Genomic DNA, 17,116 nt, shown 5'->3' with positions numbered 1-17,116 from the left:
TATCTTAATGCTTACGTCACATCATTCAACTTTACTACTAGGTAAAATTAAATAATGATATAAAACTATATTCATACCCAAATATGTCGAAACAAATAATAGTGAGTGGGTTTTATTATTAATTATTTATTGTTAATTGTTGGAGAAGAAAGGAAATAGCCAAGGTGTAGAGTTTGGCGTTTACATTGGCATTGAATCTGTGGGCGTGAGGTGTGACAAGTAAGAAATTCATTGCTTATTTGCTTATTACATGTGTGGTTTATAATCTTGTAAATTATGGATTATTGACTTAATGTAGTTTAATTAGTTGGTTTAATTGATATTGGTATTGTTACATATATGTATACTTGAATAATTTCGCTAATATTTTAGTCAATCTTTATTTTCCTAAAATTATCTTTTTGTAAAAATAATAATTAAAAGTTATAATTTAACATATTTAATTAAATTATCTCCTAACAATTTTTAATTATTATCTCACTAAAAACAACTTCATATTAGTAGCAGTAGCCGCACAAAATAACATGGCCTTCAACGACAAAATATGGCTCAAAAATTTGGTTATGGGATTTAGGGTGGTGTATTGGTTGGGAATAGATAAACCTAGTGTATTTACGTATGGATGGAGGTGTGGGTAATATGCGGTGTTACACCACGTAAGGAATGTGATAAACACGTGGCAGCATCCTGACCAACACGTAGTAACATATTAGTCAATATATAAAGAGTGTGTTAAATGACTTTCACAGTATTATAATATACGTTAAATATCAATATTTAATCAAAACACCATCTCTATTTTCATATTAAAAATAATTTCTGACAAAATATGGTTTCTTTAGTTTGTGACACGAGATAAGGTGTCATTTGGGGTGATCAATTATGCTTTGGATATATCATTTTACTGAAGATAAAGAAGTATGACTAAAAAGGAAATAAAATTTGATATATACTTGTCACCATTCATTCACCTTGTAAACTCGTGCTTTGATTTGACCTTTCAAGAAATTTAATATTAATGCAATGCAGTATAAGTCATCTTCTTGCTTGGCAAAAAAGATATGCCTAACTTAGTAAACAAGATATTAATATTGTTATGTTCACATTAATTAAAATTAGGGTTAATTATGATTTTTAGTCTTTATAATTTGGTCAAAAATTAAAATTATTCTTAAATTTTTTTGCATTTAAAATCATTTTTAATGTTAAATTTTGTTTAAAAATCATAATTTTTTTAATTTTTGGACAAAAATACTCCCCTCTTTCGCATTTTCGATTTGATATACTTTCTATCACTTTCATTCATTAGAGTTTTAAAAGGATAGTAATTATTGTTGGGCCAACCCGTGGGGAGATCACGCATCTATCACACCGCCGTAAAACACCGCGGGACACGCCGCCCTTGACCACCGGGGAGATTTCGAGGAGGAATCAAGCGAGAGAACATAAGATAAGAAGACACCACATCCAACTCAAAACCTTAACCTGTCAAGTTAATGGATCTCTCATCTTATAAACTCTTCACTCTTCCTTACTTTCTTTGATGTGAGACTAACTTTCAACACTTCTCACACTTGCAACGTTAACAATTATATGGTTATTGTTGTTAGAGATAGAGGAGATCTCACAAATATAAAAGATGGAGGAAAAAGAAAAAATAGAACTCTTTCAAAAAATTAAAGACTGTGATAAAAAGAGAAAAACAAATATAAAAATATTTTTATTTGAAAAATTATTTTAAATCCAAATTTGTTATGAACGATTTCGAATCAAAAAAATATTTAAGTTGATTTTTTACCAAAATTATAAAACCTAAAATCGTACTTAATTCTTAAAATTATCTTCTGTTAATTTATTTTTGTATTTTATGTTACACGTTGATTAAAAAGTCTTAAATCTTAATTTAAAAAACAACAAAAAGATTCTTATGATTTTTCAAATTTTTGCTATTATAAAATATAATACGTATATGGTGAGTTATGAAAAATGTTAAAAAATCAACACTTTTAAGTTTTAATAAAAAAATAATAAAGTGTTAGTTAATGTTAATTTAAAATAAAAAAGAAAACAAGAAAAATGTTATTTTCAAGGTTTGTGTTACTTAAAGTAAAAATGATATATATACACTATAAATTTATGTATTTATATATAAATATATATTATTTAATTTATTTTTAATATATATTTTATATAAATAACTAATTTATATATATAGTATAACTGTAATTAAAGTGACTACAAAAATGAAGTTGGTGAAATTTGAGTTCAAATGAATCATTAAAAAGGTATAATATCGTTAACGTGTTATAGTTTAAATGATACAGTATTATGTTGGAAATCCAATGTGCGATCGAAATTCTTTTTTGTGAAGAAATTATAAACAACACATTAAAATAATAATTCTTTAACAAAAGTTTAATTTGACGTCGTTGCGCTGACTGGGGTAAAGAATATCCTTTTGAATTTTTCTCTTTTTTTCTGCATATCCACGTAAAAAGAGCAAAGGTCCAACACAAAAAGGAAAATGAAACTACGACAAGGAAGATCAGCATTCCACATGGATTCACCATGCTCGTAGCTTAGCATCATATTCAATAAAACTATTATGGAATGTTTCATAACAGTATATATTATTTCTTCCTCCTTTCAATATTAAAGCATATTAAAAATTAGATTTAATTATTTTATTAATTTTCATAATTTTATTAAATTTTTAATTAAATTTTTTTTGTCACAGTTAAATCTTTATACTGTTTTAAATTTTATAATTAGATCATTTTTAGTATAAAAAATATTATTAGAGTTAACTGAATATTTTTTTCGCAAATTGAAGATATCTATAATTAAGAACATAATTAGATTTTTTGACCACATATTTTTTAAAAAAATATTTCGTTAATTTTAATATTTTTAACATGAAAATAACATAATTACAAAATTAAAAGTAATATAAGAACCTAACTAAAAAAATATAAGAACCTAATTATAAATTTAATAAAACTATCAAAGCTAATAGAATATATTAAACCTAAAAATTATATATAATAAAAAATGAATAACAGTTGAATAAATAATGAGTTTTATTAATTTTGAAAAATATTCTTTAACGTTAATAATTTAATTTAAAATATGGGACAACCTTTGTTTTATTTTGTTACCAACTGAAGCATCCTAAAACCTAAAAGAGATACTTCAGGGAGAAAATTAACAACACAACCACTGACTATTAGTCTATTACAACTAAATTCGACCACTTACAAAATCTAAATCTAAAAAGAAAAATAAAGAGTAATTCACCTTAATAAAATAAATAAAAATTAAAATTACGTAAATATCTTGAACAAAAATTGATTACACGCCTATTTTAAATATATCTATATAAATTAAAGAGTGAATACCCCACCTGACTCCTGACAATTATTTCGAAAGGACAACGAAACCTCCAAAAAAAAAAAACACCCAATCCGACTCCTGATCTTTTTTTAGAATTGGTGCCAAAAAAAAATAATATTGATTTTATTTTTGGCACAGGAGTCTCGTTGTTCTTTCGAGGTAATTGTCAGGGATCGGGTTAAATTTTTTTTTTTGTCAAGGACCTCGTTGTCTTTCAAAATAATTGTCATGGACTATTTTGAATTTTTCTCTAAATTTAAATCAATATAACTTGATTTAGCAACTAAATTACATAAATTCGAATTATCATGTGACAAAGTAAATCAAATAGGATAATTTAATTTACTATAGGAAAAGCAAGAAAAAATTTTGTCCTAGTTCCCAAATAAATCAAACTAGGTGAGTTCAAATTATAAGAGGATATATATCTTCAGAGTAAATTGAATCACCATTATTCGAATTAGTTAAAGCTTTCGAATTAGATAAATTGAATCACCTTAATTCAATTTACTCATCATGTTTGTCTATATAAATCAAATGCTTCTAATTCAATTTATTATTCGTTTTTTTATATAAGGATTGAATTGGTTTTGAACAATTTGCACTCACTCCTCTCCCACCTAAAACCCATGCCAGAGAGAATCCAGAGAATACAAAGTGACAAAATTCAAAACTGTGGTCATGAAGGACGATCCATATCGTATCTACTAATTGAATGGAGTTGCCTATATTGCGGGTAACATCAATTAAGAGGTGAGTACATAAAATTTATATTTACCATGTTAGATTAGAAATATTGGTGATCCTTAGTAACTTAGAATTATTAGATTATAAATGTTAGTTAGAGTAGTGTTTTAGAAAATTTTTTTTATTAGAATTTTTAAGTTAAAAATGTTAGTGATAATAGTGATTTAGAATTGTTGATCATATCTAAATTTAGATAGGTAGTAATTGTAGGTGAATGTAGATTTATGGGAATTTGATTTCTATGGATAAGACTAAATTAGCATATATAGTAGAGATACTAAGATTGGATTTTGCATATATGATATGATTGGCTTTAATTTTTTAGGGTAAATTTGTCATTATTTTTTATAAGGAGTTACTTAATAAATTATAGGATTATGAATTGGGCTATTATTTAATTTTTTTAAAGAATTATGAATAATATTAAAATTTTGTAATCGAGTTATTTGTTGATTATGTCAAGTTTGTTATGAATTACTAATAAATATCTTTTTACCATTATGTAGTGGATTCGATGTATTAGCAACATGAGGAGGCAGTATGATATGCCCCTGGACGACCGGATTATACCATATTTGCAGACTGTTGGATTATACCATCATGGCATCATACAAGACTCAACAATCACTAGTCAGCGCTTTTGTTGAGAGATAACGTCCTGAGACGCATACGTTTCATATGCCATTCGAGGAGTATACCATTACATTACAAGATGTGGCGTACCAGTTAGGCCTTCCAATCGATGATGACTATGTGCGTGGGTACCTAATAGACTTCGAGAGGTTTATTGAGGGCGGCAGACCTGCCTGGACTTGGTTTGAAGAGCTACTAGATATGCTACTTCCTGCGGACTACATTGACAAGTTCAGTAGTTCACTCTGAAGTGCACGTAGTTCTAAAGACATTCGGTGAGCTTTCTTCAGATGCATATGAGGAGATTGTAAAGAGATATGCAAGGAAATTTCGACAGAGAAGGCCCCTAGGAGTAGAGGACAAGCACCTCCTATGGCACCTGTGTCTGATGTCCCAGTCAGGCATCGTGTAGAACAACGACGTGACATTTACACAAGCGATCGAGTGATTGTGAATGGAGGTAAATCGAGGAGGAGATTGTTGGCTTGGAGGGGCGGCTCACCCTAGATGACGTATTAGACGAGCTAAAGGTAGAGGTGGAGATGGTCAGAGAGAGGATGGTGGTCATAGCGATGGAGAAGCTATCCATTGAGAGGAGACGGTGGTGACAGAGGAGGTGGGGGTGGGGGTGGGAGCTTCCAACATAGTCTTGATTCCGATGTGTCTATCTGATATAACTAGAATACCTGGTTGAGGTGTGACATGCTATCAAATGTGAGATAGGAAAACTGACCATGACTTTGTAGTTTCATCCTCAACAAGTGCGAAAGCAATAGGGATGATATTAGAATTCCCATCATGTGCAATCGCCACCATCAAGGTACCCCCATATTTGTCGTACAAGTGGGTTCCATCAAATACTAACCAGAGGCTTACAATGCCTAAAAGCCTCGATGCATGGTGGAAATGTCGAAAAAAGCCGATGAAAATAAACTTATAACTTGTCAACTTGGTCTCCAACTCACATAAGACTCGTCTTCAACACTGCAATACTACCCGACATTGTTGTCTGCACACCTAAACCCCATATTAGCAACTCATTGTATAATTCTTTTCAATCTCCATAAATCTGTGCAACAACCTTTTTCTTAGCCAACCAAACTTTTCTGTAACTCGATCTGAAACCATAACTTGCTTCTATCGTATTTTGCAACACCTTAATCGACACAGTCGTATCAGCTCTGACCATAGGAAAGATGAAAGAACATATGACATGGTAATCAAGCTTTTTGTGATCATTAGAAATCTCTATGGTCAAACATGTATGAGGACCATTATATTTTCTAACCTCCCAAATATCTTTTCGCTGGCGAAGAGTGATCCGAATAAACCAATTGTAACCTTTTTCAAAAATTTTACATGTTCCATGGTACTTGATGTAATCTGACTTCAACACTCTTTACTCAACCCCATGATGGATACTATAAGTCTTGATATTTAACACAACTTTCTCTTTACTTCGAAATTGTTGACCAACTTAGAACTCAGATGGAGTTAATGTATCATGTGTATCTTTGCTTCCAAATTTGGATTCTACGTTTGAAAAATCCTGTTGTGCCGTGGTATAACAACCCAACTTCTATCACGTCTTGACCAATGCTAGCCGCCAGGCGCTACTTCACGGCTTCCTTAGAGACTCTAGACTTTATATTCAATATACATATGAGCTTGTAGCGCTAGTCGAGAATGCGTGTTAGATAAATATAATAGAGTAGGTAATAGTTAAATAGATACTATCTACATGAAGCATAGAAGACATAGTAATATCATACATATATTCCTGAAAGCTCATTTAGTACATCATAGTTCATGCCAAGTTATGTCGTTGCTTATTCATGAAAATATCTACAGACTCCATCGTTTATACTAACAGGTCCCGACTTACAAAAGCCACCCTAGTCTGGGACCCGTTCTAACTTATTTATATAGATCTTTACAAAAGCTCCTAATCCTCTAAAAGTCTACACAAAGCGAGGGCAAAGACTACTACTACTATAGCTACTATTACTGCTGCTCATGGATATCTTAGTAGCTAAGAAAACATTGTGCTGAAGCAAGGAGAGAGTCATCAGACACATTTGTAATATTGCTGCTCACCTGTCCAAATGCGGAAAATTCAAAGAAGATCACGCTGGTTCCCATCTGCGAAATGAGGGAAAGTAAGGGGGTGAGAACCTAAGGGGTTCCACAGCCTAAGTCTAAGGGTTCGCGCAGTTGTGTCGGTAAGTCACACAAACAAGTACAAGTACAAGTATATTGCAAAATAGTAAACAAGCACAAAATACAGGAAACATAAATAAATCACAATCACAGAGAAATTCAGTAACTAAGTATGATGCATGTTTGGTCCTATGTAGGCCATGAGCTCACGCGTCAGTTGACTACCTGCAACCCGACGTTACCTGGGACGAAGCCTGTATATGATTTTTCTAATTGCGTACGTTCTGCATACGTGCCTGGTGGACAAAGCCACATGCATTCTAGTAATTAGCAATTGTCACAGAGCTTGACGCCATAGTATGCTAACAGTTGGAGAAACATGTTTCAACATAAAGTAGCCATCCCCACGTCTTAACATGGTTCTGGTTCTGTCGGAGCAGAAACTCCTACTCCCCAAATAATCTCTTAGGATAGTTCTAGTTCCGTCGGAGCAGATGCTCCTCCTTCCCAGATAATCTCTTAGCATCTTGGGGTTTACAATTTTTTTTTCCGCAACACTTTTCAAATAAATTTTTTCTTTAAGGGACTTCTTTGCACTTCTTTTATAAAATTTTGTGTCTAACTCTTTTCTTAAAATGTCTCAACCTTGTCACATTTTATCATTTTGACCCTAGTGTCTTTATATAATTCTAAGTTTGCCCTTTTGTACATAACTTCTCTTTTTACCATTTTCTTTAGGCTTTTAGTGATGCTTTCACCACTAATGTTATTACTTTACCATTTTACCCTCGTATCCGTCCTAACATATCTTTTTAACCTTCATTAAGTTAATTAATCATTTTTAATTTTGTGCTTTATGCCTAAAAATTCCATTTTTGCCCCTAAGTACTCTAGTTTTACCTTTAACCTTGTTTAGCGTCAAAATTTTACTGGATTAATCCTAATAGTTTTCTATGACCAAATTACTCCTAATATTTTTATTAAATATCAATTTTTACCACTAGAAATCTAAAATACTAATTTACCCTTTATTAATTTATTTACTTGTTCTAATTATCGCTTTTTTACCATTTTACTTCTAACTTTTATTAAAATTTTTATTTAGGCCTAAAACTTTATTTTAAAAATAGATTTTGATCCAAATAATTTATATAGTTATTATTTTACCTCTGATAACACTAATTTTAGAATTTTATGTTCTTTTCATTAAATCACATTTTAAACCCTCTTTTTATCCAAAAATGACCATAACACCCGTTTTATTGTTACCTACTTGTTTCATATGATTAAAACTATTTTTATAACTTATTTTTAACTCTTTTTTATCCTATTTTTGTGCTCTTAGTGGTTGAAATTTTTGGAGGTGCAATTTTTATCTTTTTTCTTCCCTTTTAGTGACTTTTAAGGCTTAAAACTTAAATTTCAAGTGCTTTCATATTTTTTGCTGTTATCACACAAAATTTACAAGCAAATATATTTCATATTACACATATTTAGCAAGTCAAAATAGAAATAACTTACAGAATTTTTAGATTTGCAAAATAAGCACAAATTCACCACAAAGTGGCTCGTATGAACACCAAAAATAAGCAAAAACATATTTTAACTAATCATAACCTTTACCTCTTGTTTAATTCAATTACTAGACCTCTCAAACACCAAAAAATTTTCTCACAAAGGCTGAAACACGTTTGGCCAAAAGCGTCGCAAAAAGTGTTAGAATTTAATCATGATCACTGCTGAAAAAACAGAAAAGAATAGAGAAGGAACAAGAGCTCACCTTGCTAAATTTTTGGTAAAAATGGTAAGGAATTGTATTTGTATGGTTTGGATTCTTGAAGAACACGTGAAGAATAATAGAAGAGCTGCTGGAATCAAAGCTGAAATGTAGTGGGAAGGTGCAGTATTTTTCTCTCAAGAATTTGGTAAAAAAGGTGGTAAAAATGCATAAGTGTTTGTAATAAAATTTGTGAGCAGGATTTCTTTAAATAAAAATTCAGAGTTTTGGCTGAATTTATGATGGTAAAAGGCTGAAACCTTTTGTGGTCAACAGATAGGTATTAATGAAGAAGGGGCTTGAAAACGAGAAAGCTTGGTCAGCGCTTGCGTGTTGAGCTTATCCACAATTAATTGCAGTTAGTTACTCGGAGTTAAAAATATAGCAGAGAGGGGTGAGGTGCTGAGATATTCTCGGCCCAGAGACTGAGAGGGGAGCGAGTTATTTGGATAGCAAGTAAAAAAATCCGGGGTCTCTAGAAGTTGTTTGCAGAAGACTACTCAGAAATTTGATTCGGGATAACTTTTACCGTGTGGTAAAATAATTAATGGCTAAGATTTATTCTTAAAGAGATAAATCATGAATGACTAATATTAATCTTGGAACACAATTACCAAGGTAGAAATGATTTTTACCACTTATTTCGAGTTTTTCGGTTACTAACTTTTTTCGGCGCATGCAAAATCGTCACTAAAAATGAATTCTTAGCTCAAAAAGTCTCTAGTGAGGAAAATAAACTAATGACAAGCAAGTGTTTACTTTTTACTAGTCAAATTTGACTTAAAGGAATTAATTACTCTCATAAAAGTCAAATTTGACCTATTAATTACTATTTTCTAATTTATTTTTGTTTTTTTATTATCATTGGGCCTATCTTACTAATAGTTTTTGGGCCGTAGTTCAAGATTTTGTGGAATAAGTTACAAAATAGCCAGAAAAATTAGTTTACCGAAAATCATATTTTTATACATGGCCTCCAAATTTAAAGTCAAAAAGTGCAGCGGATATTGCTAAGTTCCAAAACTCGATGGGACACCCTAACCAACTAGAATACTCCTCCCTAAATTATCATCACTATCCTCAGCTATCTTGGCAGACTCTACATCATCATCATCTCACAGTACATCTTTCATGGGATCTGGTTCTTCACCCCGACTGAAACTGGTATCATCCCAGAAAAAGTAGCCATCATAATCATAAGTTCACCAAAAAAATAATTATCACCAATTTCTAGGGTTGTCAAATGGGCCAACCCAGCCCATTTAAGTTCAGACCAATTAGCCCACGGGTTATACGGGCTAGTCCATTTAAACCCGCTTTGTTCGCGGGCCTAAATTTTATAGCCTGGACCGTTTATAGCCAGCCCAACGGGTTAAATGGGCTGACCCGTTTATTTGTTGGAATTTTTTTTTTGAAATTTTTTTTAAAAAAAAAAATTAAAAAGTCCAATTTTGAGGAGAAAAACTGGTGTATATATTTGGACAAAAAAATTTTGTTTGGCACAAATAAAATAAAAGTTCTAGTAAACAACTAAATACATTTGATTTGAGTAACTTTTATGCTATAAATTTGTTCTTTTAACTCAAAACAAAACCACATTCACATCCAATTAGTTATTCCATATTTCTAATTCTAATATTTCTAATTAAAGGAGTATTTGTGATTCCCCTCATATAGTTAACAGAGTATTATAAACCAACATAACATTATAATTCTACCAAAAAGCCACACAAAAGTGAAAAAAAAAGTATTTAATAGATTACATGGCATGCAAATATTTTACAAAAGCAGCAAGCAATGTAATCCCAAAATCTTTTATCCAATCCACCAAATTAGTCAACACCTGCAATAGAAAGAAAAATAAATTATCAAATAAAAGTTAGTGACTTAGTGGCAGAAAAATAATTTTAATATAATTGAATTAAAAAATGTATAGTTTGAAACAATTAGACAATAAAATACCAGGCATCATATTAATTGAATCCACTTTATCTATTCTATTATATAAAAATCGGATGTTTGCATTTAATGATAAAACTGACGTGGCATGCTTCGGAGAGTGTTTCCCGATTTAATTGTTTTAACTCATTCAATACAATTTATTGCACTGACTTAATTATATCAACTAATTATTTGATTAGATATTTAAATATTAATATAATTAATATAATTTATTATAATTTATATTACTTAATTAATTATATTACATTAATTATAATTCGTTATATTAGTGAATTAGTCTTTTCATTTATAAAGTCTAAAATAAAATAAATAAATTGTTATTTATTCTAATTAAATCTATTTATATACTATATATGAATTAACGTTAAGTTATAAAACATAGAACTTGTGGATTGTGATAAAAACGCAAATCAAGAGAAAAAAACGCATACAATTATAGAAGAATTAAATCTATCCTCTTTATTTATTTTTAAACATCGTTTTAGATTTTAATTTTTTTAAAACCAGTGATAGTGGAATTTTATTGATGCTAGATAAAATTACAGAAGAAACAAATCATAATTTGCATTTATTGATGCTAGATAAAATTATAAATTGTTGCTCTTTCAATCAAATCATACCACATACAAAAATAAATTAAATTAAATAAATCGAATTTGCATCTCTATATAAATCGAATTGAATAAATTCGATTTAGACAAATACGTAGTAAATTAAATTCATAAGGTTTGAATTATGTGCAACTTCTGAATAATTATAATGTTATGGGTATTTTATATAAAAATTAATACAAAATTAATTTAAATTCTGTACAATATTTTTTTTGTATTTATGATCTATTAAAAATGAACGAAAAAATATTGTATAAAATTTGAATTTTTTTTGTATGGGTTGTTGTATAAAATACTAATATCATTATAATTATTTATTTTGAAACAAAGTACAACTAAGATTTTATTAATAATTTTAAATAAAATATTTTTATAAAATTTTAAAATTTTTTATTATGAGCACTTTTTGTAATTATTATAAATAATTTTATAAAATTTAAAAATGGCTTAACAGATGTTATGAGTAAATCGTCTAACAAAAAAATTCATTACAAAATCGGTCGTATATGTGATTAATCGGTGAACCGTTAGAACTGGTTGGTTTTTTTAAAAGGTTTTCGGTTTGTTAATAATTCCTCCAAACGGTGCCATTTTGACTTAAAAAAAAAGCTGAATCCCCAACGGCTTAAGCCCGTAACCCATTTCCACTCCCACACTTCTCTCCTCTCCTCTCTGAAATTGATGTGAAAATGAAAGGCCAAATCTATAACAGTTGAGATTCTTGATGAAAATGAAAGGCCAAATCTACATGGAGCTATTCAAAATTACATGGTACATGGTCCATGTGGTCCGTACAACAAGAATTCACCTTGCATGAAGAATGGATCATGTTCAAAGTTCTATCCTAAAGAGTTTAGACAGCGAACACTCATTGATGAGGTCGGATTTTCCAAATATAGGCGTACTTATAACGGTCGAACAGTGAAGAAAAAGAAATGTGTACTAGACAATAAATTCATTGTTTCATATAATCTAGAATTGTTGCTCAAGTTCGGGTGCCACATAAATGTGGAATACACATGCCAAACAAGTTCTATTAAGTATCTGTTTAAGTATGTACACGAGGGTAATGACCGCGTAACAACTACTCTATACAATGCTGGTGATCCGTCAGAAGCCACACAAGTTGTTGACGAAATTAGGAATTACTATGATTGTAGGTACATTTCGGCATGTGAGGCAGTCTGGCGTCTATTTGGATACAAAATCCAAGAGAAAGAACCATTTGTGATTAGACTTCCATTCCATTTGGTGATTGAGCAACCTGTGGTTTATGGTGAAACTTCTAATGTGAATGATATCGTCGAAAGAGCAATATCTCATAAGTCCATGTTTTTGGGATGGATGGCGGCGAACATGTCATATCCTTATGCTTGAAGTCTGACTTATGCTGAGTTTCCAACCAAGTTTGTTTGGAAGGATGATTCTTCAAAGTGGTTTCTTCGAAAGAAAGGCTTCGCAATTGGAAGACTCATGTACCTACAGGTAATGACGAGTTTATATTCAATTTTGATCTTACTTATTTAATGATTTAAATTTAAAATCTTAACAGCCTATACCCCACGTCCATTTTATTCGATTTATCTACACTAGAAAATAAATGTTCAAATAACTTTCAACAGTTATAATCTGTAGATTATACAATTTTTTATTTTTCTATATTTTTTAGGAAAATTATTCTTATGCGGATGTGTAGCTACATAATAATTAAAATAGCATAGCTTAATCCATTTAACAACTTAAAAGTGGGATTTTAACCAAATTTTTTGCAGCAAATATTGAAGAATATTACCAACGACTTCTCTTGAATACTCAGAGAGGATATATGAGTTTTCGAGATATAAGAACAGTAGGAGGAACAATTTATGCTATGTATAGAGATGCATGCTTCGCCCTTGGACTCTTGCAAGATGACAAAGAATTCATTGATGCAATTAAGGAAGCAAGCTCATGGGCCTCAGGATCATATGTTAGGAGATTATTTGTCATTCTATTAACATCCAACAATATCTCAAGACCAGAACATGTCTGAGATAGATGTTGGCATGAACTCTCAGATGATATTTTGTATCGACAAAGAGCTGTGATGAACATAGGGGTGAGTTTTTATTAATTACAATGATAAAAGTTCTTCCTTATTGATCATTTTTAGTTTGATTGAATTTTTACAGTATCGTATAATATGCAGAGTTAACAATGTCAGATGATGAGATTAAGCAGTTGTGCTTAATGGATATAGATAAGATCTTACATTCCTATGGTAAAACCTTGAAAGACTATCCTCCAATGCCTTTAGCAACTGAAGTTGATAATTCTTTGTTAACCGAAAGGGTTATTAGGGAAGAGCTAAACTTTAACAGGGATGATTTAAAGAAAAATGCCTCAGACATGTTAGCCATCGCAACACCTGAGTGGAGATATGCATTCGATAAAATTGTTACAGCTGTATATTGTGATGAAGGGGTTTTTTTTCTTTGTGTATGGTCATGGGGGTACTGGAAAAATATTTCTCTGGAACCTTATGTTTGCTGAGATTCGCTCAAGGGGTGATATAGTGTTAAACGTTGCTTCGAGTAGTATTGCATCTTTACTTCTTCCCAATAGAAGAACGGCACACTCAAGGTTCAAAATACCGCTGAATGTAACTGAGGATTCTGTATGTAACATCAAACCTGGTTCTCCTCAAGCAATGTTGCTGTTGAAAGCCAAACTTATAATTTGGGATGAGGCTCCAATGGTTAGTAGGTACTGCTATGAAGTGCCTGATAAATGCTTGGGTGATATCATGAGGTGTTCTCCAACATATAGCAAAGATTTGCCCTTTGGAGGAAAAGTGGTTGTACTAGGTGGAGACTTTAGACAAATTCTTCCTGTCATTTCACAAGGACCGAGACAAGATATCGTTCATTCAACCGTAAATTCGTCTTACCTTTGGAAGTTTTGTCAGGTGCTCAAACTAACAAAAAATATGAGACTCTCTGTAAGGACGACTACTTCAGATCAAGATGAGACAGAGCAATTTGGTGAGTGGTTATTGAAAGTTAGTGATGGTCTAATAGGTGACAATATGGATGGTGAATCTGAGATATGTCTTCCAGGAGATATTGTTATTCCTTCTTCGGACCAGACATTTGATGAGTTGGTTCATTTTTCTTATCCAAATATTTTAGAAAATATGTCCTCAAAAGATTTTTTCAAAGCAAGAACTATACTGGCTCCCACACTAGACATCGTTAAAGAGGTCAACAACCATCTGATGGCTATCATTCCTGGAGAGAAAAAATTATATCTTAGTTCGGATTCCATTTGTATGGATAAAGGGAATATGGAGAGTCAGCTAGATCTCTATGGTCCTGAATTACTGAATAGCATAAATTACTCTGATTTGCCTCCACATAAATTAATACTCAAGATTGGTATTCCGGTGATGTTACTGAGGAATATTGACTAATCCAGTGGTCTTTGTAATGGTACAAGGCTACAAGTTAGGAAGTTTGGAAATCATGTTATAGAATGTGAAGTCTTAACGGGTAACAATGTTGGTCATATTGCTTTGATTCCAAGAATGAATATGGTACCAACAAATGAAACCGTCCCAGTTAGATTCTAACGAAGACAGTTTCTTATAATAGTATCGTTTGTCATGACAATTAACAAGTTTTAGGGACAAACTTTATCTCATGTTGGATTGTGCTTGCCCAAACCAGTTTTTACACATGACCAACTATATGTGGCACTTTCAAGAGTTAAGAGTAAGAGAGATTTAAAAGTTTTACTTATGAATCATGTAGGAATATCTGCAAATTCAACCATCAATATTGTTTATAGAGAAGTCTTTGAAAAAATAGTATTCTAATATAAATATTTTAATTTTATTTTAAATTCTGTATCAGTGTATAATTATTTTACCTTAAAAAATATAAAATAATTATTACTTACTTTTTTTAAGTTAAACTTTGATTTTAATAATAATTTTATAAATTTCTTAAAATAATAATTATTTTGTACTTTTGTTTTAAATATCGAAGCATATATTTTTTTTTTACTTTTATAAATTTTTCGTGTTGAGCACGGGGTCATACACTAGTTTTTATAATGTTCTTTGTCATTTTCATTTTGACACTCAAATTTAGCATCTACAATTTAAAGTTAGTTAGTAGAAAATTAAATAAATACAATATGCAAGTCATTCATTATTTATTGCCAATAGAAGTTAACAAAATAAATTTAAAAAGTGAATTACCATAATCTTCAAATGCATGTATCCAATTACGAGCACAAATAAGAGCTTGCACATTCTTATCCAAAATAGAATTTCTATACTTATTTAGGACATGTGCACCAATAGAAAAGGCCGATTTTGAAGCTACCGTAGTTATTGGAATACTAAGCACATCACAAGCCATGGAAGCTAAATTAGAAAAGTGATGGACTTGAGACCTCCAATATTGCAAGACATCTATTTTAGAGTTCATATCAAGAGTTGACTCTTCCAAATAGATATCTAAAGAAGACTTTCTTTGTGAAGCATTAGTTAAAAAATTTATATTTCTCAACTCCTACAATATTCAAAAAAAAAATAATAAAACAATTAAGAAAGTAACATATTGACAGAAATATATAAAAGAAAATTATATTAACATAATGCACAATAGAAATAAAACTTACATCAGACACATCAAATGAAAGTGAATCATCTTCTCTAGAAGTTGGAATTCTTATTTGACCACCAGAAGTATTAGAAGAGGCATTATGTGACAAAGTTTTTGAATATGCTTCAAACAACAAATACAACTTTTTCTTGATGGTGGTCAATTTTTCATTAGTAGTACATGGATCCACTTTATTCAAACAATATTCCAAAATATGAAATTTCATTCGAGGATCGAGAATAGCTCCTAGAGAGAGAATTATAGAATAATCGCTCCAATACTTATCAAATTTGGCTTCCATTTGTTGCACCATTTTTCTTATGACCTCATCCTCACTAATGGAGTATTCTGTCAGCAAACACTCAATCCTCCAAATTTGCATAAAATATAAATTTGAAGTAGGATAAGATTGACCAGACATCAAAATAGTAATTTTATAAAATGGATTCAAAAATTTACAGATTTCTCTTCCTCTTTTCCACTCTTCTTCCAACGGACAATATTTGAAATTGTTATCCTTCAAAGAGAGTTTAACAAAATCACGCTCACATCTCAAAGAACTCTCCAACATCAAGAAAGTAGAATTCTATCTAGTAGGCACATCTAAGTTTACTCTAATGTCAGAAATTTTAAGTGACTTAAGAACATCTCTAAATTAGATAGCTCATGCCTCCGATGCTCTCACATACTTGATACTCTCTATGATATTATGAAAAGTAGAACTAGCAACCTTCAACTCATCTTGAACTATCAAGTTTAAGATATGAGCACAACACCTCACATGGAAAAAGTCCCCATTACACAATAACTCATCACTTAAAAGGAAGTTTCGCTTGAGTAAAGTTTGCATGCTATCATTAGATGAAGCATTGTCTAAGGTTATTGAAAATATTTTCTTCTCTATTCCCCATTCAGATAACAACTCAAGCACTTTATTTGCTAATTGATGTCCCGTATGTGGAGGGGGCATGTGAGAAAATGAGAGTATCTTAGAATTTATTTTCATCGTGAATCAACATAATGGGCAGTCAAAGTCATATAACCCTCTGTTGTGCATGAAGTTCAAAGATCAGTAGTTAAACATATTCTACTCCGAAGTTTCCTTAACTGGCATTTTAACTTTTCTTTTTCAGCAATATAAAATTTGAAAATATCAGCTACAGCAGTGTTTCGAGAAAACA

The 17,116-nt window shown here is 30.9% G+C and overlaps 1 protein-coding gene across 1 annotated transcript; it reads left to right on the top strand.

Annotated features, from left to right (window-relative positions):
- Positions 1–13,479: 13,479 nt before the first annotated feature.
- Positions 13,480–14,893, top strand: LOC107645232 (uncharacterized). The gene is made up of 3 exons (XM_088502454.1): positions 13,480–13,728; positions 13,817–14,421; positions 14,740–14,893. The coding sequence occupies exons 1-3, from the start codon at positions 13,480–13,482 to the stop codon at positions 14,891–14,893; spliced, it is 1,008 nt and encodes a 335-aa protein (XP_088358580.1).
- The last annotated feature ends 2,223 nt before the right edge of the window (positions 14,894–17,116 follow it).

Source organism: Arachis ipaensis, chromosome B1, assembly GCF_059453495.1.
Source record: "Arachis ipaensis isolate K30076 ecotype BB chromosome B1, ASM5945349v1, whole genome shotgun sequence".
Classification (NCBI taxonomy): Eukaryota; Viridiplantae; Streptophyta; class Magnoliopsida; order Fabales; family Fabaceae; genus Arachis; species Arachis ipaensis.
Note: the sequence above shows the minus strand (reverse complement) of the source record. Positions and strands in the feature narration are given on the sequence as shown.